The following is a 27768-nucleotide window of genomic DNA, read 5'->3' on the forward strand; positions in this document are numbered from 1 at the left end:
CTGGGAGAAGTTGTCTGATTATTGCGTTAACCTCCATAGAGATAAGCTTTTCTGTCCGTGAAAGCGTAGTTGTTTACTACTCATGATGAGTGGCAGTGTTTTAATAATATTTATATCTCTATAGTGAGACGATATGATAAAGCCCCAAGATCACATGATCTTGAAGATAATAGGTGACTATAGATAATCATGTATTTGTCAACAGGTTGTGAGTTCTCTTGTCTGTAGTTAACATTTAAATAGTATAAATTTGGTCACAGATTGATGGGCTAATTCAATAACATTAGGTATCACCTTTAGATATGTCATATGGGTTTTGAAATATAATTCATTCAAAGGTCTTTGATCACTTATATAACAGTTGCTCTTATCTAAAGGACATCTTCAGAAAGTCTCTTTGTATTAAGTTTAAACTAAGATTCCTTTTAATGTATGCCAGGGACAAACTATTTCATTGACAATGAATGTCAATGATAACAACTCGTATTTGTTTATTTTATTTATTTATATATACAAGAGTTCTTTCATTCTTGTACCCGACAAGGATTCGAACCACCATCACCGGGGAGGAGAGGACATAGTCCTTCACCCAACCAGGCCAAACTAACTCTTTATATATCGGACAACAAACGGGCACAGAACCATAGCGACAATGAAGGGAACAGAAATGTCCTAAACACAGGAACAATCTCTCAAGGAACGTCAGGAGTTCAAATAGTTTCTACACAAATGCTAGAAGCCTAGTAAATAAATTTGACTCATTATGTGTGTATGCTGAAGCTGAAAATCTCGACATCACTGGCATCAGTGAAACATATGGGCGAGAGAAAATAATAGAAGGGGAATTCCACCTCCCGGGATACCACCCACCATTCAGAAAGGAACGAACAACAAGAGGACCTGGATGCAACCAATGATGAGGAACTGAGCACTATGGGATCCTCAGTCTGTATGGTGCAACAAACTAGCTCAAGATGGTAGCCTAATAACAGTGGGGGTATGCTACAGGGATGACACAGCAGCAGAAGACGTTGCTGATCTGCATAATGGATACCTATGGATACCATCACATGTTGGCATCTCAAGGCATGACACTGTTAATATGCTTACTAAGTCAGCCTGCAGAAAACCAGTGGTAGAAATTGATATGGGTGTTTCATTAGCAGTGACCAAGAGAATACTTAAACAAATATCTAATGAAACTCTCACCGACCTAACAAATTCTCAAAGACCTGAAAGTTGTAGCATTAAATATTATGATAGATATCGTGAGGAGACATTCACATATGGGACTAATAGAACAAGAACCCGGCAATGTGATGTTATAGTGGCCAGAATACGCCTGGGATATAGACGTATCTGGCAGCTTTCTCAAAACCCAAATGTCGAGTACACAATGTGTCAACTTTGTGAAAGAGAAAACATGCACTCTCTTGAACATTATATTGTAGAATGTCCCATACTGACTGACTTTCGCCCTTCTGGGCTAAGGTATGCTGAACTCTGTAATTACTATATGAGTACTGGAACACTTGATGATATATTGGACTTGTATCCAAGATTGACCATGTAATATATCAATCATACAATGTATATATATGATGTAACTATATAACCTGAGCTTGTAAAAGCACCTTCATCACCTTCAGTGATTAAGTGCTTAATTGCACACTAGTTTCTTTATCAGCTATCTCACCCTGTCAGAGTAAATGAGACAAATGTATGTGAATGCATGTGTGTGTGTGTATATATATGTATGTATATGTGTGTGTGTGTATGTATATGTATGGGTATAAAGTATATATGGAAGCTGATCAGAATTACATTTCACCTTTGTGAATGTACATTAATGACACTATGTAAAAGACACATCTAACACTTTATGTAGGGCATACGTAAATTTGTGTATCTATGTATTTACGTATGTAGGTTAGCTTAGCATTTTAAAGCACCGAATCACCTTCTGTGGTTGAGTGTTCAATAAACCCTTGAACTATATGTTTAACACTTCTCTAACCCTGTCCATGGAGGACAGAAGAAAATGTATATATGCTGGTTAGCATTGTAAATGTGTGGCCACGTCTGTGGTAGAAAAAAAAACTGCTTCAGGATAATCCGATAAAATTATAAGCAATTATTTAAAGAATAATTTTATTGAGTTGTTTGTTCGGTATATTATTGCTAAAAATAGCACAATATGAGTAGATTTTTTTGAAGTTAAGGTTTGGTCTTCAAGTGGCCTTACAAAGTTCTAAAGACTCTATACCATAGTCTCTTTGGAACCTCAGAATGGATGGATTCCTTCGCAATTTTAATTTATGAATTATAAAATATTTGACAGCTTTCCCCAGATCTAAATTGCCATGAAATCTTTCAGGCGAGTATCTGAGCTTGTTGAAAAGAAAAGACATTGTTTGAGAGGAGTCTTGTAGAAACTGGTAAGAGTAATTATAATGTAATGTTTCCATGATTCACTGCTTAGCTCTTGTGAAAGTCGTGACATTCTTGTTTAGTCAGAGTTGATTTGTTTTTGAATTGAGGCAGGGTTTTTTTTCTCCCCTTGATTCCATGTATGGCTAACCATCCTGTGAGATGGGAATATGAGATGAACTTATAGCTAGCTTTTGATCTACACTGTGTAATCTTTCATATTGAATAGTGTAGCAGCACACTGCTCTGTATACCTAAGCTTGTTAATAAAAAATACAAATAAAAGGCAAGATATATATGTTGTATAGTTTCCCAGGGAAGGATTTTGTTTTCTATTTTTTTCTATTGCTTGAGCAAAGTACAATAATTGGAGCTGTAAGATATTTGAGGGACAATGCATGTTTTGCTCAGGCTCATATGTATATCAAATCTATTCTAAGGACCGGTTAATTTATTTGGTTAGATATAAAGCATGTCATCTGCATGAGGGTTAGTACACAAGGGCACCACAGTGGGGTACTGACCAGACACTGAATATTCTCTAGTCCTGAACCTATAGTAAATTCTATGTATATTCACCGATAAATTATTAGACCAGAATTTTTAATTCATTTTATCTGACTATAATTTATTTACTACATTTATTAGTCCGGGTATTTAGTTATGCAATTTTACTAGTTCAGCTTCAACTTTGTCTCAGTGTTTCGCTATGGTGATAGGATTTGGGTTTACCAAGGATGACAGAGCTTTCACAACTAAATCATAGCGCACACTGCAAGAGTTTTAGACTAGACGCGATTTTATTTTCAGTCGTATCATTTTCGAACAGTGACGGCTCTACTTTCTTAAACATAGCAAAGATCATTTAACGTTATCTTCATCAAGTGATCCTTACATAATTTAATTTTTGTCGCAATACAATACAATCTATCAAAGATACAGTACACTTACAAATTACTCTGTTTTTCCGTTAATTTTTGTTTAGTTAATCCCAATAAAACAATGACATGGCCACTTTTCTCGTTTTCTGTGTTCGTTGTTACAGAGAGAACATCTTTGTCTTTGGGTAGGAGCTTGACCTCGTACGGGCTCTCCTTGAACGTCTCTGGTAGGAGCTTGACCTCGTACGGGCTCTCCTTGAACGTCTCTGGTAGGAGCTTGACCTCGTACGGGTTCTCCTTGAACGTCTCTGGTAGGAGCTTGACGATCTCGTGCGGCGTCTCCTTGTGTGTCTCGTGCAGTGAGGCGTCCACCAGGAGCACGGGGGAGGGAGGGTCGGGGCAGCAGCCACAGAAGCGGCGGAGAATGGCGTACACGACGTATACGACTATCATGGGCGGACCTGTCATCATCATGGTGGCCATGGCTGGTAACGCTGCCAGATCACTGTAAGACATAAAGTTTGGTATTTTATTACACGGGTTCTCAACCCTATACCCGTCTGCATAATAGAACGTCGCATTTTGACGTATACTCTACCTAAGGTAAACAAAATTGTCGTACTAGAAAATGGTAGCGGCTCGCGAAATTGACATTGTGTCCCGTTTTGGGTCCTCTGGTAGGTTAGGAGAGAGCACTTTAGTACGACAATTTCTTGACGTTGGGAAACCGTAGGAGAACGGGCTGCTCAACCAGGATTTAATTTCAGGCGGGGGCGGGGGGGGATGGGGGGAGGGGAATTGGGACCACATACTCAAAATGTTGGACAAATTATCTTTCTGCAAACTACAATTCTGCTCACATGATCACATCACTCTTTATTATATGTCACATATTAAATTTAAAATCAGTATAAATATTCAACTTTTTATCTGTGGAAATATTCCACTTGTTCTTTTTACTTGTTCACTTTGAGTTCAAATAATTGAGTTTACTTGTTCTTGTTTTTCATTTACGGATTTTGGAGTCCATAATAATAATAATAATAATAATAATAATAATAATAATAATATTAATAATAATAATATTAATAATAATAATAATATTAATAATAATAATAATAATAATAATAGTAATAATAATAATAATAATATTAATAATAATAATAATAATATTAATAATAATAATAATAGTAATAATAATAATAATAATGTTTATTTAGGGAAAGTACATACATACAAAATGAGTTACATGAAGAATGTTGGAGTTGTAGGTGGAGGTAGTACTGTGTATACTATGCTAGGTGGAGGTAGTACTGTGTATACTATGCTAGGTGGAGGTAGTACTGTGTATACTATGCTAGGTGGAGGTAGTACTGTGTATACTATGCTAGGTGGAGGTAGTACTGTGTATACTATGCTAGGTAGAGGTAGTACTGTGTATACTATGCTAGGTAGAGGTAGTACTGTGTATACTATGCTAGGTAGAGGTAGTACTGTGTATACTATGCTAGGTAGAGGTAGTACTGTGTATACTATGCTAGGTAGAGGTAGTACTGTGTATACTATGCTAGGTAGAGGTAGTACTGTGAATACTATGCTAGGTAGAGGTAGTACTGTGTATACTATGCTAGGTAGAGGTAGTACTGTGTATACTATGCTAGGTAGAGGTAGTACTGTGTATACTATGCTAGGTAGAGGTAGTACTGTGTATACTATGCTAGGTAGAGGTAGTACTGTGTATACTATGCTAGGTAGAGGTAGTACTGTGAATACTATGCTAGGTAGAGGTAGTACTGTGTATACTATGCTAGGTAGAGGTAGTACTGTGTATACTATGCTAGGTAGAGGTAGTACTGTGTATACTATGCTAGGTAGAGGTAGTACTGTGTATACTATGCTAGGTAGAGGTAGTACTGTGTATACTATGCTAGGTAGAGGTAGTACTGTGTATACTATGCCTAAAGCCGTAAACCGTTTCGGGCAATATGTGGAAAAATACACTTAAAAACTGCAATAAAAATAAACTAAAATTTAACTTAAAACTAATTGAGATCAAAAGCTAAAACTGAACTGAGTAGAAAAAAAATGACAATAATTACATGTTTTAAGAAACATCAGAAATTGCAACTGAACAACAGAAATGATTTTAATGAAATAAACAGAAGCATATAATTTGTTAAGTTTTTACACGGCAGATAATAGCAGTTTTACAAGTACAGTCATTAATGATTAATGCTCAATAATAGCAAGATATGGTTGCCATTTAGAAGGTAAGGCAGGTCTCATGGAGTTGATCAGGTAGTACTTAGTTTTTCTCTTAAACTGATTGAGAAAGGTACAGCCTTTGACATGATTGGGAAGGTGATCCCACATTCTGGGTCCCTTGATTTGCAGAGCATTTCTACTTTGGATAAGACTCACTCTTGGAATATCAAATAGGTATTTGTTTCTAGTGTGGTGTCCATGGGTTCTGTTACAACCCTTTTAAAGTATGCCCCTTCGGTCTTCCGTAATTCTTGTAGGTACCAGATGCTCCGTTCAGGAGTACATCCTCCTTCATCGCCTCTGCAATAGGTTATCTTAAGACAACACATCGCATTGGACGAGAGGAGACCCGCCGTGACACTTGACTACTTGTGCTTGTGGGAGGTAAGTGCATGTTTGGACTGGCAAATGCCTCTCTGACGTCTACAACAGTGTGCAAGGCTTATATAATATCATGTCGTAATCACTGATGCATTCTCATTCAATAATAGAATATAATAGTAATCTTGTAAACTTGATAGAGAAGGAGGCATTTTAAGGAACCTCACTCGTGAGCTCACTTGGGAACTGGATGTGTTAATCTCTGTGGTCTCTCTCGATACCTCTTCCCCCCCCCCCTCCATGCTGTGAGATAAAGGCACACACACGAAAACCGGGATCCAAGAGTCAATGCTCGATCCTGCAGACACAAATAGGTGAGTACAAATAGGCGAGTACATACACCCCAACACCTCGACCTTCTCACCTCAGTGAGAAGGTGAGGATGTCGCTACAACACCCTCACTCTCGCTTATGTCGTGCTGTGAACGTTACCCCTCCTGTGGGCCCTGTTTCCTTTCACCAACATCCTTTTTCTGTACGGATGTCTCGCTTGCCGATTGTCTTTTAGGTCATGTTACCAATATTAATCCTCGTGCCGTTTCATCCTTGCCCCCATGGAGGATCCCATTTCCGATGTTTTGCAAAACCTTGACCCATGTGGCTAAGGCTTCTACCCCTCCTGCAGTTCTGAAACGCCTTTTTCTTGCACACTTTTCTTCACACTTCCGCTCTATTACCGTCTTCATAGATGCGTTTACGTCTGCCGACAATGTTAGGTACTCCGTGGTATTTCCTGACAAACCTGTATGCGTTGCCTGCCCCCCAGAGACTAACATCTTCACATCAAATCTTTGCGTAATTTTCTATACTCTTCGTCAACTGCTTTCTCGCATTCAACATTCATTCGTCGTTGTAGTTGATTCTCGCAGTGCCCTCATTACCCTGGAGTCATTTAATCCATCCTGTGGTAGTCGAAATTCAACATTGGCTGTTTCTCCAGCAAATTGTGTTATGCTGGATTCCCAGTCATATTCCTAGAAACTTGTAACAGCAACCATGGGCATCACACTTGAAACAAGTATCTATTTGCTATTCCAAGAGTGAATATTTCAATGACATTTCATGTCCTCTTAGAGCCTTGTTCTCCTACAGCCTTCTTTACTAATTTTACTAGACTCCTTTCTCTCTTTCTCGTCTTTGTTTTTCTTACTTTTCCATTTTTACTTTCTGGATGAAGCTTCCTGATGTCTCGGTTCCGATTTCGAATATTCTTTTGTGTGACTTCTTCTGTTCTGATTGAGAGTGAGTTGAGAAGGCACTCTCTTCCTCCCCTAGAACTGGAGTACCTGACGTGTTCGAGTGAGGGTGAAGCTTTTATGTCAAACTCTGCCTTAATTACTGAACCCGATCTTCACAGATCGACTGTTCTTATGGTAACGATTGTGGCGTGTATATCCACGATGCACCTCCCTGGAACGGCCCATTTTGTTGCGTTCCATGTCCCCTAATTCTCCCCTAATTGATGATGTCCCTGTCCTCCATGATGGGTATAGGAACTTAATTGTGCATGAAATTTTATTCTTGTTCGTTCTGTGCCGACTTCTGACCCTCTTTCAACTTCTTAGACTCGTGCGGTGGGCGACCAGACCCCCGAGTCGGACTGTGATGGAAGGATCGGGCTCCAAAACCCCGGTTATGTTGGGGACCAGACCAAGCTAATTCTTCGACTCCCGACTGAGCCTTTCCGCTTCCCTCCCACCTGCATGGCAGGGTTGAGCTCCGAAACCCCAGTGGTGACCACCTCGTCACTTGGAGTGGCTCCATCTCTCATTGTGACAACTGTGCATTTAACCCCTGTACATCAGAATCGATAAACAAATTACTTCGGTAATGGTAATGTCCCATCTATACATATCCCGTATGACGTAAAGTCTCAGTGATCACCTGTCTGGGCTGGGTAGTGAGAGCTTGAGGAGGATGAAGGAGACGCCGGGGTTCTGGAGCGCAGTCTCAATGCTGATGGCGATGACCTTGTCGGTGGAGAGGCACCACAACTTGGCAAAGATGGCGCCGAAGGTGTAGCCGCAGATGGCCACCAGCGTCCCCGCCACCACCATCTGCCATGTCATCATGGTGAACACCTTGTACGAGTTCCAGGTGCCCAACTGTAATATACGATGATGTATATATTAGACGACATATACATATGATTGTATATGTCGATTTGCAGACTATACTGGCATGCAGGTCTATAAATTGAAGTACCAGAAAAAAAATAAGCAACTGTTTCTGCATTCAAAATTTCCATTTTGTTTATGTAAATAACAATTATATATATGATTAATTATGTTATCACTTGATATAAAGGTTGAAAACAATAGTTTTTCAAAATCTGATACAAATGTATATATAACAAATTAAAGATTAAAGTTAATACAAAGAATGAGGTAGATAAGCAAAACAAGAAGGTGACTGAGGAGTCCTGAGGTTAACTCACAATCATGAAGAATAATATTATGACGAAGGTAAATGGTTTGATGATGCGACGACCCATCTCCGCCCACTGGGGCTTCCGGTATCTGTAACAAGTCGGGGGTTACACACACCTCACCTAGGTAAGTTAGGGCACTTTAGCTTACATTGTCTTAACACTGTATATTGCATTTGTGTTGAGCAGGAAATCAGGTGAATGTTACCAGGACTAATGTTGTGACGTTTTCTCATCCTAATTGCGGTCGTCTGACCTCTCCTGTTTGTCAGTCTTTCCTACTCGATTTTTTTCATTATCATGGCTCTATTTTTGTTTGTCTGCCTGTATATCAGTCTGCCTGCATGTTTTTCTATCTGACTACCTGTTTTCCATACAGGTCTGCCTAGTTACCTGGTTTCCTGTCTGCCTAGCTGTCTGCCTAGCTGTCTGCCTGCCTGCCAGTCTGCTTGTACTCAACTACCTTGTGGTTACCGTGTGACAGTTCCGAGGATAAACATCTCCGCAGGCGCTATTTTGTCCAGAATTGGCCCGACGTATGTGATATAAGATCCAAAATGATTTCGTATTTAAATTTCCAAAGACAGCTCTTATGCTGATCAAACTAACATACGCTGCAGACAATGTCTGTTTGCTGTGAGTTTTGGACTACAGTTTAGGTGTCATATCTACCACCTGGTCTTTCTCTGATTTTTGTACTTTCATCTTTTTTTTTTTCTGAGATATATACAAGAGTTTGTTACATTCTTGTACAGCCACTAGTACGCGTAGCGTTTCGGGCAGGTCCCTGGAATACGATCCCCTGCCGCGAAGAATCGTTTTTTCATCCAAGTACACATTTTACTGTTGCGTTAAACAGAGGCTACAGTTAAGGAATTGCGCCCAGTAAATCCTCCCCGGCCAGGATACGAACCCATGACAAAGCGCTCGCTGAACGCCAGGCGAGTGTCTTACCACTACACCACGGAGACTGGTCTACTTTCTTATACTTTGTGTCCAGCCTCCCGTGACCACCAGTAAGTTTTACTACACGTGCTTGAGATTAGTAGCCATTTCTTGTATCATTATGTCAGTTTGTACAGATCATCTTGAGGCTTCATTCTATTTACTTGCTATTTAACCCAAATAATATTTGGTTCATCATCAGCAAAGATTGGGAGGAATGAGTCGCGTCCCTTTGGAGAGACGCGACATGTTCACCTAGCAGTAAATAGGTACCTAGGCGTTAGGCAACTGCTGTGGCGTGTTTGGTCCTCCTGTTTTGGTCATCTTGGCTCTGAATAGTGTATAACGGTAGAGGTGATATAAAGTTATATTAATTCTTATATTTTAAAATGAAATCAGCAGTGATAGTACAGTAGTAGTAATAGTAGTTCTAACATAGGTAACAGTAGTAGTTTTAGTAGCAGTAGTAATAGTAGTCATAGCCAATAATGGAAGAACTAGTAGGAAGCAGTAACAGTAGCAGGAGGGAGCACTAGCTATATGCATGACAATAACAGTCTCAACAATGGTAGCTGATAATATCACCACCAATAAGAGTAATAGCACCAAGGCCACCCAAATCACCAGATTATAATCCGCATTACCTTATGAAGATGCCGATCCCCACAGGCAGCGTGAGACTGATGAGGGAGCCGGCCAGGTTGCCGTAGGGGATGCGCAGGTTGGCGTTCTCCTCCAGCAGCTTCCCGCCCAGCGTGAACATCCACAACGGCATCATCCCTGACACACACACACACACACACACACGGCAAGTTGCCTTAATTCTCACTTCTCTCATCACACGGTACGTGTGTTATCTCGTTCCTGATTTATAATCTTTTATTTTTGAGAGTTTTTTTTTGAGATATATACAAGAGTTGTTACATTCTTGTACAGCCACTAGTACGCGTAGCGTTTCGGGCAAGTCCTTAATCCTATGGTCCCTGGAATACGATCCCCTGCCGCGAAGAATCGTTTTTTCATCCAAGTACACATTTTACTGTTGCGTTAAACAGAGGCTATAGTTAAGGAATTGCGCCCAGTAAATCCTCCCCGGCCAGGATACGAACCCATGACAAAGCGCTCGCGGAACGTAAGTCAATATTGACTTATTAAATATGTGCATAGGTGACATACTTAACATAATAGATACCCTTAAAAAGATTCATAGAAAACACCGACCTTACCTAACCTTGTTAGTATCTTAAGATAAGCATCTTATTGCTTCGTAATTACAATTGTTACCTAACCTATAATAGGTATAGGTTAAGTAATAATTGTAATTACGAAGCAATAAGATGCTTATCTTAAGATACTAACAAGGTTAGGAAAGGTCGGTGTTTTCTATGAATCTTTTTAGGGGTATCTATTATGTTCAGTATATCACCTATGCACGTAGTTAATAAGTCAATATTGACTTTACGAATTTGCGAGAACGGGCGGAACGCCAGGCGAGTGTCTTACCACTACACCACGGAGACTGGTTAAGATTAAGCCGGTTAAAGGCAGGTCCTTAGGATTAAAGACCTGCCCGAAACGCTATGCCTGCTAGTGGCTGTACAAGATTGTAATAACACTTGTATATATAAATAAAATAACAAAAAAACTTATATTTCATGCACAAAATCAGTGATGGGAGAGGGTTTAGTGGGCTAGGAATACGCTAAGGGTGTATCCATTATATATGCTCGGGAATCGCAAGGGGTCCATCCATAATTATAGAAAATAAACAAGTAATATTAAATGTTAGAACCTGGACAAAGGTTACCTGATAAATGTTTCCATTAGTGCAGAAATTTAATATAAAAAATAGGAAATTTAGAAGTAGTTTATAGTCTGTACACCCGCGAACATTTTACCATAATAAGTTGGAAAGTCCCAACAACGCACCCATGGCAGCGACGGTGGAGACGGCGGTCATAGTGATGGAGAGGTTGATGTCCCCGTTGAACATGAGGGTCCAGAAGTTGGACATGGTGCCGCCGGGGCTGCAGCCTAGCGTGAAGAGTCCCAGACGCTGCAGCGGGTCCGTGAAGAATATGCGACCCATGATGAACGTAAACTGCAATAAATGGTAAAAACTTACAACGTGTTCTGTATTATGGAGATAGCTCGCCTTAGAGCTAATGGTGCCTCCTTCCCCATGTTTTTGGTTACTTTTAGAGGTAATATGTCTACAAGTGGCACATGTCTCCGTGGTGTAGTGGTAAGACACTCGCCTGGCGTTCCGCGAGCGCTATGTCATGGGTTCGTATCCTGGCCGGGGAGGATTTACTGGGCACAATTCCTTAACTGTAGCCTCTGTTTAACGCAACAGTAAAATGTGTACTTGGATGAAAAAACGATTCTTCGCGGCAGGGGATCGTATTCCAGGGACCATAGGATTAAGGACTTGCCCGAAACGCTACGCGTACTAGTGGCTGTACAAGAATGTAACAACTCTTGTATATATCTCAAAAAAAAAAAAATAAAAATGTCTAGATCCAGAGACCTTTCGCATTGCATTAGTCCTCCGCCTTGGTGCCCCAGTTCACACTGGGGATTTGCAACCAGGCGGAAGCCGGCATAAATGGCTTGTATGGTCTACACTGCAGAAGCTCCAAGGGTTGACATGCAAGACAAAGTGAAGTTAACGATATCATGAAGAGGAGCCTTGCCATAACCTAGTGCCTGACAATGAGAGAAGCTCATTTTCTAAAGGCCTAAAACCCTGAAGATCCAGCACTTCCTACAGATGGTATCACAATCTGGTTGGGCTCCAATTCAGGGCCTCCAGAAATTCCCAGTGGATTCAGTACAGTTCCGAGTTGGTCGGTGTTACGGGGCGCCCTAAACATTTCACATTTTTTTTCAGGACCCTGAATACATAGTTATATTTTCTCCTTATCAGAACATAACCCTCGTTTTTCAGTACATTAACTAATATGTTGCTAATAACTTAAGCCTATATACACATGGTTAATTGTAGAGAATAAGTCACAGTAACGTGGTTACGAGTTAATAAGGATCCAAGACGGGCTAGAACGTGGTCACTTTCATGTGTGAGTTGGGGCTTTATGATAATATTAGTATAATTGTTAATAAAACCAGACTGACCAGGGGCATGAAGGCAAACTGAGATATGAAGCCGCACACGGGGCCCAGAGGTCGCCGAAGAACATCCTTGATAATCTCCAGGTCGAGCTGGGCGCCCATGTTGACATTGTTGAACAGCATGAAAATTGACCCGAAGATAATGAAGATGAGGTCAAGCACGTGACCCTTCCTGTCTACGATGACCTGCAAGATGGACACGGCTTAGCAGAGTGCACAAATAATTCCCATTATCAAAAATAAATAATTCAATATAATCTACTGACTGGTTATATAGCCTGATATCGCAACACAGGTGTTGCTAAATTGTGTATGATAATATATATATACTTTAAAAGAGAATGTATGATTATTTGTCCAAAGTCAGAGACCAGACGCTTGGGGCTAGCCTCACCCACATTGGCAGGGGAATGGTCTGCAATGCGGGACGGACATAAGCTAGTCGAAGGAGCGTTAAGTTACATGCTTTAAGAAATATAACCTGTTATCCAACCCCCTTCGTGCGATTTTAATGAAGTCTGAAATGAAATCGGGATGTGATTCAGGTATATAAGATGAGACGGGGACAGGGAGGAAGATGAAAGGACAAGATACAGAGAAATAGACAGAGAAAGAACTAGACTTAGAGAGAACTAGAACGGTTTAGATAAAAAAAAAGACAAATATAGATATAGAGATAGAAAGATGGGTAGAGAGAGCTAGTTAGAAAGAAAGATAGGTGGAGCTAGATAGAGGTGGAGATAAACAAAGACAGATATAGATAGAAACTGAGATATAGAAAAATATATTTAAAAAAGATAGATAGATAGAGAGAGAGAAAAAGATAGAGAGGAGGCTAGACAGACAGACCAGGTATCTCCCTAGCATAATTATATGAGAGTTTGTCTATTCAAGGTTGTAGGCCAGATGCTTGGGTCTAGCCTCACCCAGCTTTGCAGGGGGAATGGTCTGGGGTACAAGACGGATATAGGCTGATCATGGATGCCAGAATTCAAGAGGGAACAGCTTGCTACGATCACGCTGTAGCCCCCACTCTGATTTTTGTTACACTGCCCGTCGGCTACACTTAGCTAAATATAATGAAAACAAACATTTCAAAACAAAAAATTCTTATGCTAATATACAACATTGTTAGCTGATCTCGGGAAAATTAAAAATTTTTCTGCTATTCATATTTTTGCCATAGCACCATAAAACATATAAATTCAACATAGTCCCCCCTCCTCGTCTCCCACCCCCTCTAATCGAAAACAGACCCACCACCCTTCCACAGATTCGAAGCCAAATGGGAACTATTTTATTCTTTGGAAATATTTTTAAAACATAAATCAATCAAATCAATTCTTTTACTAATATACAACGTTATTCACTGATCTCTGGAAAATTTCCAGAAATTTGTCGTTATTTATTCTTTGACCTGAGTGGCATAAAAGGTGGGATAGAGCCCTTAAGTCTTGCTCCTTGCCCCTGGTCAACAGAAGCACGTCCCACCTCTCTCCCTCTCACAGATCCGACGCCACCTTCTCTGCCCATCACTACTCTCCATCTCCACCACCACTTTCCCTACCTATCATTCCTTTCCTTACCCTTCATTGCAGTCTATCTTCTTGAGGTTATCTTGAGATGATTTCGGGGCTTTCAGTGTCCCCGCGGCCCGGTCCTCGACAAGGCCTCCACCCCCAGGAAGCAGCCCGGGACAGCTGACTAACACCCAGGCACCTATTTTACTGCTAGGTAACGGGCATTGGGTGAAAGAAACTCTGCCCATTGTTTCTCGCCGGCGCCTGGGATCGAACCCAGGACCACAGGATCACAAGACCAACGTGCTGTCCATTCGGCCGACCGACTCCCTTAACTACCTTCCCAACTCTTCACCGTCTTCCCTTACTGTTCACCATCTGCCCTACACGTCACCGTTTCTACCCCATACCACTTTCCCTACCCCTCCCCTACATCGCTTTCCTTCACCACCTTCCCTAAACTTCACCGTCTTCCTAACACTTCAACATCTTAAGGATCATCTGTTTTATGCTACTACAGCCAAAGTATGGGTAACAGATTTTTTTTAAATTTTCCCGAGATCAATGATAATGGCATATATTTTAATAAGAAAAAATGTTCTGTTTGTTTTTTCAAAACATTCAGCCATATGTAGCCAGCGGGCAGCTCCTAAAATCATTGTGGAGTCACAATGTGACTCCTGACACGCTCTTCACTCTTGAAGTCTGGCGATGGACATAGGCTGGTCGGGGTAGGCCTAAGTTAAATACTTTAAGAAATATCTGTAATAATAAAGACTTATATAGGTCTCAACCTCTATGTAATATACAACCTCCCTCTCTCTCGCCATTTCCATAGACTCTAAGGGGTGGGAGTGAAGTGTCTCAACTCTTTAATGTAATTACTATGCTATGTATCCTCACAATCCCAATGTACTTTCTTGTATATATATCAATAAATAAATAAAGTGTGTAATATGGCGTGTGATAAACGTAGAATTGTTAATAGCCTAAAATAATTTCTTACACCCATTCTCCTGAGACGATAGTAATTATAGCAATTAATTGGTCAAAAGTACCAATATGTAGTGATGTATTTCCAGTAAATCAATTTTTATACGTTTAATTGTATTGAGTCAAGATAAAATAAAGCTAAAAGCCAAACTTAAATATTCTTAGGGCCTAGTATAGCACATATCTGTGCTATATATATAGTAGGTCAAGGCACAGGAGAAATTAGGTTAGGTCTTATATTTATGTTGCGATTAAAAACGTTTCCAGTTTGTTCAGATTCAATAATACAAAAGTTAAGTTACTGGCGGACCACCACTACACATTTGGTACTTTCTGACAAATACTTAATATAAGTACTTTCGTTTTTGGGGGAATGGCTTCAATTTCTTAGGCCCATACTGCTGTTTCAGTGCTTCTTAATAATATATTTTTCTGAAAGAAGGGGAAGGACGAGGGGACGGCCTAAGAGGATGGGGACGAGAGGGGAGCAGGGAAGAGATGGGGGGTGAAGAGGGGGAATGAGCAGGATAGAGTTGAAAGGGTGACCCGGATTCAGCCGGGTCACCCTTCTATATATATGTCAATTAAAATGTCTCTGTTCCATGTTGTATGTGGAAGAGGGGAGAGGGTGGAGCAAGTGGGGAAATGGGGGAGATAAGAGGGAAGAAGGGTAGGAAAGGAGGGAAGAGGAGAAGAAATTGGGATGGAAGAAGGGGACAAAACAAGACAGGTGGAATGGGGGTCAGGAGAGAAATAGACTACCCCGGGTACCGCCGGGTACACCCTCCTGGAGTTCTGAAGCCAGATTCACGAAAGCACTTACGAGCCTATACATCTTTTCTCAATCTTTGGCGGCTTTGTTTACAATTATTAAACAGTTAATGAGCTCCGAAGCACCAGAAGGCTGTTTATAACAATAACAACAGTTGAATGGGAAGTTTTCATGCTTGTAAACTGTTTAGTAAATGTAACCAAAGCCGTCAAAAATTGAGGAAAGATGTACACGTTTGTAAGTGCTTGCGTAACTGCTTTCGTGAATCTGGCCCCTGGTCGAGGACCGGGCCGCAGGGACGCTAAGCCCTGAATCCATCTCAAGGTAACCTCAAGGTAACTTCCTAATACCTATATAGCAACAAGGGGAAAATGTCTATCTGTCTGGCTGGCTAAAGTTGGAAGCCAAACATTTTTGGGGCTAGCCTCACCCACATTTACAGGAGAAATGGTCTGGGTTACGGGACGGACATAGGCTGGCCAGGGTAGGCCTAAGTTAAATTAACAAATATTAGCAGTTATAGACACCCCTCATGCGATTTGGTGTGATCTTCCTAGAATGTTTAGTGATTGTAAAATATATTTTTTTCTGAGATATCCATACAGTTGTGTCAGTACTTCTTAATCATAATTTTTCTGAGAGGGGGTAAGAAGGAGAGGGAGGGGAGGGGAGGACGAGGCGTCGGACGAAGGGGATGTGGAGAAGGGGAGGGGGTCAATGGGGAGATAGGGTGAGGAGTTTGGAGAGGGGAAAAAGGTAGAAAGAGGGACGAAGAAACACTGGGGTAGAGAGGAAGGTGAAAAATACGGGTAGATGAGAGGGAAGATGGGGAAGGAGAGAGGGCGAGGGGGGCGGGATAGATGAAGAGGCTGAAAGTGGAGAGGGGTAAGGAAGAGGGTGGATGTAGGGAGAGAGTTGCAATTACAGTAACTTCATTACTGTAACCATCTTCACCACACACACTCTGAACTCACAGTTATCATCACTGTAACCGTCTTCCCTACACACAACTTGTTACACTGCAACCATCTACACTACACAGACTATCTCATAACCACCTTCATTAAATTACTGCCTTCATCTTTGTGTCCATAGTTAACCTTCATCACTATCCTGGCACCGCTGGGCTCCCTATCTACTAACTCTCCTACCCTTCACCATCTTCTCTTCCGTTTACCACCATCCTTACCCTTCATTACCTTCCATCACCTTCACCACTTTCCTACTCTTCCTCACTTTCCTTACCCTTCAACACCTTCCCTTCTCTTCATAACCTTTGCATATTGCCACAAGTATCTGGCCTTTAACTTAGAACACACAAACATCCATTGCCTTTATATATATATAGTTATAAAGTATAAATAAATATCTTTTAAAATTAATTGTCAGTACATATTAGGGCAAAATTCCCAAAATTCCAGCATTAAATATTTGTGGACTAAAAATAACTGGATCCACCACTATTAATATTATTTTTTTTCTTTCATTATTTCATGACTGTTATTTCGTTACGTATTAAAAGTCACCTACCCTAAGATCGTCCCTCAGTAAGGTTGCATTAGTAAAATAAGGGTCGAGGTCGTTGTGGGTGAGGAAGAAAGCCAGCTTGGTGAGTCCCCAGTAGTAGCCGGAGAAGGCCAGGCTCTTGTTGACTCTGGCACACACCTCCGCCACCCTGAACTGCACGCTCTTGTTTACTATGTCCAGCTTCCAGTCCTCGTCCAGCACCACCGTCACCTCCAGCCACGCCTCTGTCAGGTCCCGTCCATCACTGCACACGGCGTCACTGGCGTTGAACCCGAGAGACAGTGTGAGGTTGAGAGGCGTGTCCTCCGGGACCTTCCATACGCCGCTATGGAAGGTTTCCAGGTAAACATCGCTCTGGAAGGACTCCAGGTAAACATTACTTCGGAAGGTATCTAGGTAGACGTCACTGGAGCTCACGGCGCCTGTGGTGAAGCCTAGACAGCCCAGCACAATCAGCATCACTGGTGGCATCTTCATTCATATAACAATTCCAACGATCGATAAGATTGCTAATGTTTTGTTTGCTAAAGTAAAATCTGAGTAATTGTTTCTTTGCGAGCTACATAAGCCTTCTCTTTACTGATGTATTTGTAACACTCACTGAATAGAAATCCTGGTAGACCTTTGAGAATTGATGATCTGATCAACACATTGAGTTTATTAGATTTTGTCACCGCTTAAACGTCGTTTCCTGTTTAAACTAGCGTTTAGTCTGAGATTTTTCTCTGCACAACATCCAACATTCGTTCGCTTGATGGTTCGTTCACTTGACAGTTGTTGACGGCAGGCTGACCAGGATGGTGGAGGCTGGTGGCACAGGCTGCCCGTACTTGCCCCGGCGCCCTCACTCACCCGAACAACATAGACCCCCAAAGTCAACGGCTGTAATCGCAAGTACTGACTTATCATCGTGACCAATGAGTGATAAAGATTATTTTGCGATAGGATAGTATATAATTCTTAGCAATTACGTAAAAGCTTTTCGTTATAAATCGTACAGTGCCGATTCCAGTGGCTCTGTTATTGGACAAATGAATGGTTGTCATAGCATACTTTGGTTTAAAAGTATACAGTAGGTTCTTTATAATACATCTCATATGGTATATGAATTATAAAGATGTATAATGTATGCATTATACATCTTTATAATTCATCTATACATAATATATTATTATGTTGAGTGACATCCACAGAAACCAGTTAATTGCTGCGTTTCATATTCAGATATTATCTACATCTATTAGAGGAAATGTTTGATTGTCTGTCCAGGGTTGTAGGCCAGATGCTTGGGATTAGCATCACCCAACTTTGTAGGCGGAATGGTCTGTGGTACGGGATGGGCAAAGGCTGGTCAAAGTCGCCATAACTCAAAAGTGAACAGCGTGCCACGGTCACATACTGACCCCCACGACTGATTTTAGCACTGCCCACCGGCTACGCCTATAGCCAAATATTTGAAAAATACAAATTTCACCCAAAATTTCTTTCTTACAATAATATGAAAAATTATGCACTGATCTCGGAAAAAATAACAGAAATAAAACAGACGATTCGTCGTCAACTTCAAAGGTTTTTCTTAAGTCTCGCCTCTTTCTGAAAACCAAAGGAAAATTATTATATATTGTTAATATTTCACGCCGCTCGGCTCCTCCAACCGGAGATTAACTGCATGTCTGTTAGGCGCTATTATATTATTTTTGTATAAATGACAGAGATACCAAAGAGACAGTGACAGGCAGACAAAGACAGAGACAGACAGTTATTGATAGGCAGACACAAAGACAAAGGAAGAAAGGGGGGAGAAAGGGAGGGTAATGTTTGAAGAGAAGGAAGGAGAAAGGGGGAGAGAGGTGAAGAGGGGAGAATGGCAAGAGGTATGAGAAGGGAAGAGAAGAGAGAAGGGAATAAACTTGTAGACGGGGGATATGGGAAGAGAGGAGGGGAAGATAGGAGAAGAGAGATGAAAGAGGGGAGTGGAGGAAGAGGGCAGAGATACCAGGACGCAGCCTCGTGTCCCCACCCCCCACTTAGTTGCATATACTTGACTTCTTTGCCACTATCACGTATTTTATCAGTGCTCCTCAACCAAGCATACTGATGGCTAGCATTATTCTGGGACATGTTCTTATCTGCTTACAGATAATACAATTTAGAAAAACCTTCAAGATGTTATGGACAGCTTAATTGGTCGTATTTTTCAACACAATCAGCATTAACTTCAAGACTTGAACAGTGACTTGTTATTTTAAAAAGCAATTAATTTTGTTTAGTAATTAATTAATTAAAAGCAAATAATTTTGTTTAGTAATTAATTAATTAAAAGCAAATAATTTTGTTTAGTAATTAATTAATTAAAAGCAAATAATTTTTTTAGTAATTAATTAATTAAAAGCAAATAATTTTTTTAGTAATTAATTAATTAAAAGCAAATAATTTTGTTAGTAAATCTTGAATGTTCAATGAAAATTCTATGAATTCATTTTGAGACTGTTTACAAACATATTCTTCTGTGTTCTTCTTGTTCTTTGAATTATTCTTATTCTGAATAGTTATTCGTGTTCTTCTGTTCGTAAATATTCTTCCTCTTCTTCTTCTGAGTGAGCCGGTGGCTGAGCGGACAGAACACTTGACGCGTGATCCTGTGGTCCCGGGTTCGATCCCGGGCGCCGGCTAGAAACAATGGGCAGAACTTCTTTCATCCTGATGCCCCTGTTACCTAGCAGTAAATAGGTACCTGGGAGTCAGTCAGCTGTCCTGGTCGAGGACCGGACCGCGGGGACACTAAGCCCCGAAATCATCTCAAGATAACCTCAATATAACTTCTTTATAATGCTTCAGACTTAGTAATAGTACTAAGTAATAAGGCTCAGACTTGCCCAACGACTTGGACTGGAGGGTAGAGCTAGTCTCGTTTCTTGCAGGTCCGCGTTCAATCCTCGACCATCCAGGTGGTTGGGCAACTTTCCTGCTCTCCGTCCAATCCTAAAACCTTATCCTCTTATCTCTTCTAAGTGCTTGTCCTTGTGTTTCAAGTCCAAGTCCTTGTGTTACCATACAATGTATGGTATGTTACTATACCAAGTCCTTGTGTGTTACCATACAGTTACAGTGTGACATACAAGTCCTTGTGTTACCATACAGTTACAGTGTGACATACAAGTCCTTGTGTTACCATACAGTTACAGTGTGACATACAAGTCCTTGTGTTACCATACAGTTACAGTGTGACATACAAGTCCTTGTGTTACCATACAGTTACAGTGTGACATACAAGTCCTTGTGTGTTACCATACAGTTACAGTGTGACATACAAGTCCTTGTGTTACCATACAGTTACAGTGTGACATACAAGTCCTTGTGTTACCATACAGTTACAGTGTGACATACAAGTCCTTGTGTTACCATACAGTTACAGTGTGACATACAAGTCCTTGTGTTACCATACAGTTACAGTGTGACATACAAGTCCTTGTGTTACCATACAGTTACAGTGTGACATACAAGTCCTTGTGTTACCATACAGTTACAGTGTGACATATGAATCCTTGTGTTACCATGCAGTTACAGTATGACACACGAGTATACTGCTGTATTTAGCTATTCTCAAATAGAGGTTGCTTGTGAAGTGCAGAATTTCCTTGAAGCATTGCCAGGTACAACAAAAATTAAGGCTTGTGTTGCGTCATCTCGACGACTGCTATCGTTTGTGTTATCGTTAGTTCTTTTTAGTTAACTGAATGCAGAAAAATGGGAAATTTCGTTATCCTGTCGGAGATCCAGGCCAAAACGTGAATTTAAATAGATATTTTAGAGTGAAAAGGATGAACGATGCGTTTTATAAAGAGGAAATATTAGCTTACGTCAAAGCTTACGTCAAAGAATATAATTTTGAACTTTCAGTGAAAAGACGTTTTGATAAATTTATGATACAAATTAATAAAATTATATTTCCAACTCATCGAATTTTGGAGTTCATTTCCCGAATTCATTAGATGCTTCTGTAACATTTTACACTCCCAAGATGGGGCTGGAGTGCATGATATTTACCTGAATATACCTGAGGGCCACTAATACTAGTGGCCTCGACATGTACAGGAAGCCAGGGGCTTGTCAAAGCCCCCCCCTCCCCATTTGCCCTGATGATCTTTTCCAGCTGTATTTTGAAACCCAGCAGAGTTTTGGCGTTTACGGCTTCGGCGGGTAGGTGGTTCCACGGGTTTATAACCTTGTGGGTGAAAAAGCATCTCCTGTTTTCTGTCCTACATTGTGGCTCGTTGAGCTTGAACCCGTTGCTCCTCGTTCGTGTTACATCTGACCTTTTGAAGACATTGTCCGGATCTACAGCCTCCAAATTGTTCAGTATTTTAAAAGTTTCGATAAGATGTGCCCTTTCCTGCCTGGTCAGCTGTGTTGTTAGCCTAGTGGCCCTCAACCGTTCCTGATACGAGAGATGACTTAGCTCTGGTATGATTTTTGTTGCCCGGTGTTGCACCTTCTCCAGAGCAACTGTCTTTCTGAAGATGAGGTCTCCATGCCTGGATGCAATAATCCAGGTGGGGGCGCACCAGAGACTTATACAGTTGCACGATTACTTTCTTTTCCTTGAAGGTAAAGGTACGCTTGATTATTCCCAGGGTTTGGTTCGCTTTTTTACTGCCGCTCCCACTTGTGCAACTTTCAGTGATTAATGGATTCTGGTCCTTTTCTTCATCACTCTGTTGTAAGGTGGTGCTGTTAATTTTTTAGGTGTCACGTGGATTTTTATGCCTCACCTGCAAGGTCTGGGACATTAAAAATCATTTGCCAGTCATCTGACCATTTGTGGAGTTCGTGTAGATCTCTTTGTAAGGTCTCATTATCACCTTCACATCCCACTTTACCATAGATCTTAGTGTCATCTGCAAATTTGATGATGTGGTTTGTAATGTTCTCATCTATGTCATTGATGTATATGACAAAAAGGGTCGGCCCCAAAATGGACCCCTGTGGCACACCACTTAACGTTATGTATATATATATATATATATATATATATATATATATATATATATATATATATATATATATATATATATATATATATATATATATATATATATTATATATATGCGTCAATGACCCAGACGCTGGAGTGGCAAATTGTTGCCTATCAGATCAGATCTCTGATATGATTTGTTAAATTGTTTGCCTTATCTTTATATATATATTTATTTCCGTGAATGTAGCCTCGGAGGGCCGAGTGTGTCCTTCATGTCCGTCACTGTACCTCCCTCCAGGGTCACGAGAGCGGTCACGACCAGCTCAACACGTGCATGCCGGGACAAGGGGCCAGATTCACCAAGCAGTTTGGCAAGTACTTACGAACGTGTACATCTTTCCTCAATCTTTGACGGCTTTGGTTACATTTATTAAACAGTTTACAAGCATAAAAACTTCCCAGTCAACTGTTGTTATTGTTATAAACAGCCTCCTGGTGCTTCGGGGCTCATTAACTGTTTAATAATTGTAAACAAAGCCGCCTAAGATTGAGAAAAGATGTACTGATTGCGTAACTGCTTCGTGAATCTGGCCCATGGTGAGGACAGAGGCTACCCGGGAGAGTTATCTGTTGTGGGGAGAGGACCGCTAGTTTTACCTTGGGTAAAATACGATACGACCTCGATATAACCCTATTATATATATATATACACACAGGTTGCCTGTCCCCGCCCAACGCAATTGGAAGGATTATTTGGAGAGGATAGGAGCTGGGGTATGGTGATACGGTGAAGGAACTCATGTGTCTATTGGGAACATGAGAGACCATGCGTTCGCCGCCCTGCAGGAAGCCAGGCCGACGCTCTGTCCACCAGACCTAGTGGATATTGGCAAGTAGGTGTGTGTGATGTTGAGTTACGGGCTCACCATAGCCCGTGCTACATGGACACTTCGTTCTGAGTAGCTAAATCTGAAACAACAACAACGTGTGATGTTGCACAACCTGATGGAATGATGAGGGTGAAGGCTTACTGTGATGATGAAGCATGAGCGAGTGATGATAAAGGGAGATTCTGTTGATGCAGACTTACGGAGAAAATGACTCAAGATGATGGTAAAAAATATATGAAAATATTAATTAAGAAGAAAATAAAATAAAGTAAAATATGAGTTTAGAAGAAAACTTCATAAAACTGGAAGATATTACGAAAACAAGGAGACAGGCCGAGAAGACAACGGAAATATTAAAGACATACACGGATGAATATTAATCAAAATATGGAAAAGCTGCAGAAACTGATGAGTTATATGTGAAACTAATTGAGTGTAGTGAAGAAAATGGAATGATTACCTTGCGGTTACTTTACGGTCACCTTACGGTTACCTTGCGATGATTTCGGGGCTTAACGTCCCCGCGGCCCGGTCCTCGACCAGGCCTCCTGGTTGCTGGACTGGTAAATCAGTGTGTTGGGCGCGCGTGTGATTCACAGCCTGGTTGTACAAATTTGCCAGAAATCATGAGAAAACGGCACTGTGCCAAATCTATAATTATAAGAGAAAATGTGTAGCCATTTGGGGATACACGTTTTCATTTGGGGTTAGCGTTTTCTGATTGCATGACGAGTGTCAAGGGTTCGACTCCCGTGCTGGTAATTATGTAGGATTTGCTCCTGTTACGAAAACCAACGAATCCTATCAAGTAGTTTATCCTCCTACGGTTTCCCAACGTCAAGAAAACGGACAATTTAAAGTGTCCTCTTTTAACCTACCAGAGGAGCCAAAACAGAAAACGGGACAGTACGTCACTTTCGCCAGCCGCTTCAATTTTTCTAGTACGTCAATTTTTGGCCTTATGTAACGCATACGATCGAAATGTGACGTTCTTTGTAGGAGGATTGAATTTTGAATTTGAATTTTTTGAATTTGAGGACAGGTTGTATGAAGACTGAAATATGGGTTTGATTGTCCATAGAGTTTTGGACAATCTTTTGGAAGCCTGTTTACAGACTTCAATTTATTTCGTCTGTTATCAACGCCGATAAAGTTCATTCAACGTCGATAATGTTGAATCAACGTCGATATAGTTTATTCAACGTTGACAATCTTGAATCAACGTTGATAAAGTTCATTCAGCGTCAATACCGTTAATTGAACGTCGATAACGTTAATTCAACAGTCTCCGTGGTGTAGTGGTAAGACACTCGCCTGGCGTTCCGCGAGCGCTTTGTCATGGGTTCGTATCCTGGCCGGGGAGGATTTACTGGGCGCAAATCCTTAACTGTAGCCTCTGTTTAACGCAACAGTAAAATGTGTACTTGGTTGTAACAACGATTCTTCGCGGCGGGGATCGTATTCCAGGGACCTGCCCGAAACGCTACGCGTACTAGTGGCTGTACAAGAATGTAACAACTCTTGTATATATCTAAAAAAAAAAAAATACCGTTGATTGAACGTCGATAACGTTAACTCAAAGTCGATAAAGTTTACTCAACGTTAATACCGCTGAATCAATGTTGAGAACGTTGACTTAACATAACTCGAACATTTGTCCACTGGGAGAGAGAACGGGAGGAATAAGGAAAGGAGGGAAAGGTGGGGGAAGGAAATTATTCGGGGAAAAGCGCCAAGCTATATACGACTGTATAGCACATAGAAAGGGTCAGGATAAGGATTTGGGATGGGTCGGGGGGAGGAATGGAATGGTGCCCAACCACTTGGACGGTCGGAGATTGAACCCTGACCTGCATGAAACGAGACCGTCCAGCCTCAAGTGGTTAGGCAGAAAGATGGGAGGGAAAGATGGTTATGGGAGGGAGGGGGGGAGGGGTGGTAGGGAGGCTGGGAGGGAAGGAGCTGCGACCTTGATAACACGTGGAGTCTCCTTCACGCTGGCAGGGGAATTATTGTGCATGATGACTGGCGGCCCACTGCTGCCCCCGTGAATGTGGCCGTCAATTACTGGCCGAGGTCCACTATGGACCAGGTGCAGGGTCTTGTGGTACAGTGAGTCTCTTCATTTCTTATGCACCCCAGCTTAGAACTGGATAAGCACCTCCAAAGGATACCTGATCAACCAGGCTGTGACTCATACGTCAGGCTGCGAGCAGCCGCGTCCAACAGCCTGGTTGATCAGTCCGGCAACCAGGAGGCCTTGTCGACGACCGGGCCGCGAGGACGCTAAGCCCCGGAAGCACCTCAAGGTAACCTCAAGGTAACTCCATACACATCCCGTGGGCGGTAGTGGACAATGGTTACAGAGACACATATACATCCGAACAATTTTTTCAAAAGGTCAGATGTGACACAAACAAGAAGCAACGGTTTTAAGCTCAACAAGCCACAATGTAGGACTGAGAACACAGGATGCTTTTTCACCCTTAGGGTTATTAACCCATGAACCGCTTACCCGTCGAAGCCGTAAATGCAAAAACTCGGTTAAATTTAAACGTATAACTGGAAAAGATCATCAAGGTAAATGGGGAGACCATCGACAAGCCGCCGGCTTCCTGTCCTCGTCGAGGCCACTAGGGTTAGTGGCCCTCAGGTAAATATAACGAGCTTGGAATCTGTATCACCAAATTCATTCGAAAAGCGCTTAACAATCTTGCGAAGCTAGTTAAAAAAACTTAAGTACATCAGTAATCTTTTACAGCACAAGTGGATCAAGAAGTAACCCACACGTCGCTATACAGAGCAGTTTACATCTGCTCTGTTGAGCTTGTTGAGCTTGCAGCTGCAGAGAGTTTACTGTCATATACATACAGTAAGTAAACTTGGGATGTTTGGTTAAGATTTCTGTGAGTGCATCATTTTGAATCAAGTACTTACACATGTCTTGAACATTTGTAATAATATTCTGTGATTTCTTCACATTCACTTACATAGTAACGTAAGTATGAGAGTGACAAAGTTCACATTTGGTCAGTTTAGCTTCATCAGGTGGTGTAAACTCCCAGAGGTACTTGAAGTCAATCCTAAGCCTAGCAGCGGTAATATCTAGAAGTCTGCTGGCATTAGATATATAATCCGTATATGTATGGTTCTTCCTAGATAATAATATGATTATAGATGGTATAACTGGGTTGAATTTTGTTGTAGTTCCCGGTATTGCTGCCCTTAGGCTGATCAAAAGTATTCCAAGATCGTAATCAATTCTCTCTCTTTGTGAGCAAATGCAGGAACACCCAAGCCATAGATCACTAAGAACTCTAATTGACCCGGCCAGGATTCGAACCCATGCCGTCCAGTATCACCCCTAAACGTACACAGTACCGTGACCACCGCACCAATTATCGTCTATCATTGATCATTGGTGCGGTGGTCATGGTACTGTGTGCATTTAGGGGTGATCCTGGACGGCATGGGTTCGAATCCTGGCCGGGTCAATTAATGGTCTATATATATATATATATATATATATATATATATATATATATATATATATATATATATATATATATATATATGCGAACAAGCCTGAATGGTCCCCAGGACTATATGCGAATGAAAACTCACACCCCAGAAGTGACTCGAACCCATACTCCCAGAAGCAACGCAACTGGTAACTACAGGGCGCCTTAATCCGCTTGACCATAGCATGGTGAAATGCTATGCCCAAGATTACCATCCGAGTTGCCGTCGGGGAAGTGGCTCAAATAGCCTCGGCTATCACTTCCTTTTGACGGCCGTGATGGTCAAGCGGATTAAGGCGCCCTGTAGTTACCAGTTGCGTTGCTTCTGGGAGTATGGGTTCGAGTCACTTCTGGGGTGTGAGTTTTCATTCATATATATATATATATATATATATATATATATATATGCTAGGAGATATCCGGCATTGCCTGGGTCTGTCTATCTCCCATCTGTCCATCCATCCATCCATCCATTTATCCAACCATCCATCCATCCAGCCATCTATTTATCCAACCATCCATCCATGTACTAACATAACTATCATGACAATCACATATAATATAATAGTTCCCTCTTTCCAATTTGTGATTCGTCCGTGTATTGGCGGGCAGTGCAAAAAAATCGTGGTGGGGGTGTGAAAGTGACCCTGGCACACTGTTCCCTTTTGAATTCTGGCGACCCCGACCAGCCTATGTTCATCCCGTACCCCACACCATTCCCTCTGCCAATTTGAGTGAGACTAGTCCCAAGCGTCTGACCTCCAACTGTGGACAGACATCTCTTATATACATCTCTTATAGATGTATTTGAGTAAAGCTTGAATGGTCCCCCAAGCATACACCTTAGCGACCCCTTAGAGGAATCGAACCCAGCTCTCCCCACCAACAACACTGGAACGATGACCACTGCACCAGCGGTTGATTGATTGATAAAGATTAAGCCACCCAAGAGGTGGTGGCACGGGCATGAATAGCCCATAAATGTACCAGCGATCGTCTACCAACACTTATAGACGATCGCGGGCGCAGGGGTTCAACTAGTGTTGCTGGTGTGGTGTCCTTGAAGACACGGCAGCTGCCCCAAGACGAGAAGGCCAGTAGAGCG

The 27768-nt window shown here is 41.4% G+C and overlaps 1 protein-coding gene across 1 annotated transcript; it reads right to left on the bottom strand.

Annotated features, from left to right (window-relative positions):
• Window positions 1-2134: 2134 nt before the first annotated feature.
• On the bottom strand, window positions 2135-18167 carry LOC123746811 (ileal sodium/bile acid cotransporter). The gene is made up of 7 exons (XM_045728584.2): window positions 17278-18167; window positions 12466-12648; window positions 11260-11431; window positions 9975-10110; window positions 8395-8476; window positions 7842-8062; window positions 2135-3816 (listed from the first exon to the last, which is right to left on the bottom strand). The coding sequence occupies exons 1-7, from the start codon at window positions 17749-17751 to the stop codon at window positions 3378-3380; spliced, it is 1707 nt and encodes a 568-aa protein (XP_045584540.2). The 5' UTR covers window positions 17752-18167; the 3' UTR covers window positions 2135-3377.
• Between the last annotated feature and the right edge of the window lie 9601 nt (window positions 18168-27768).

This window comes from Procambarus clarkii, chromosome 93, assembly GCF_040958095.1.
Source record: "Procambarus clarkii isolate CNS0578487 chromosome 93, FALCON_Pclarkii_2.0, whole genome shotgun sequence".
NCBI lineage: Eukaryota > Metazoa > Arthropoda > Malacostraca > Decapoda > Cambaridae > Procambarus > Procambarus clarkii.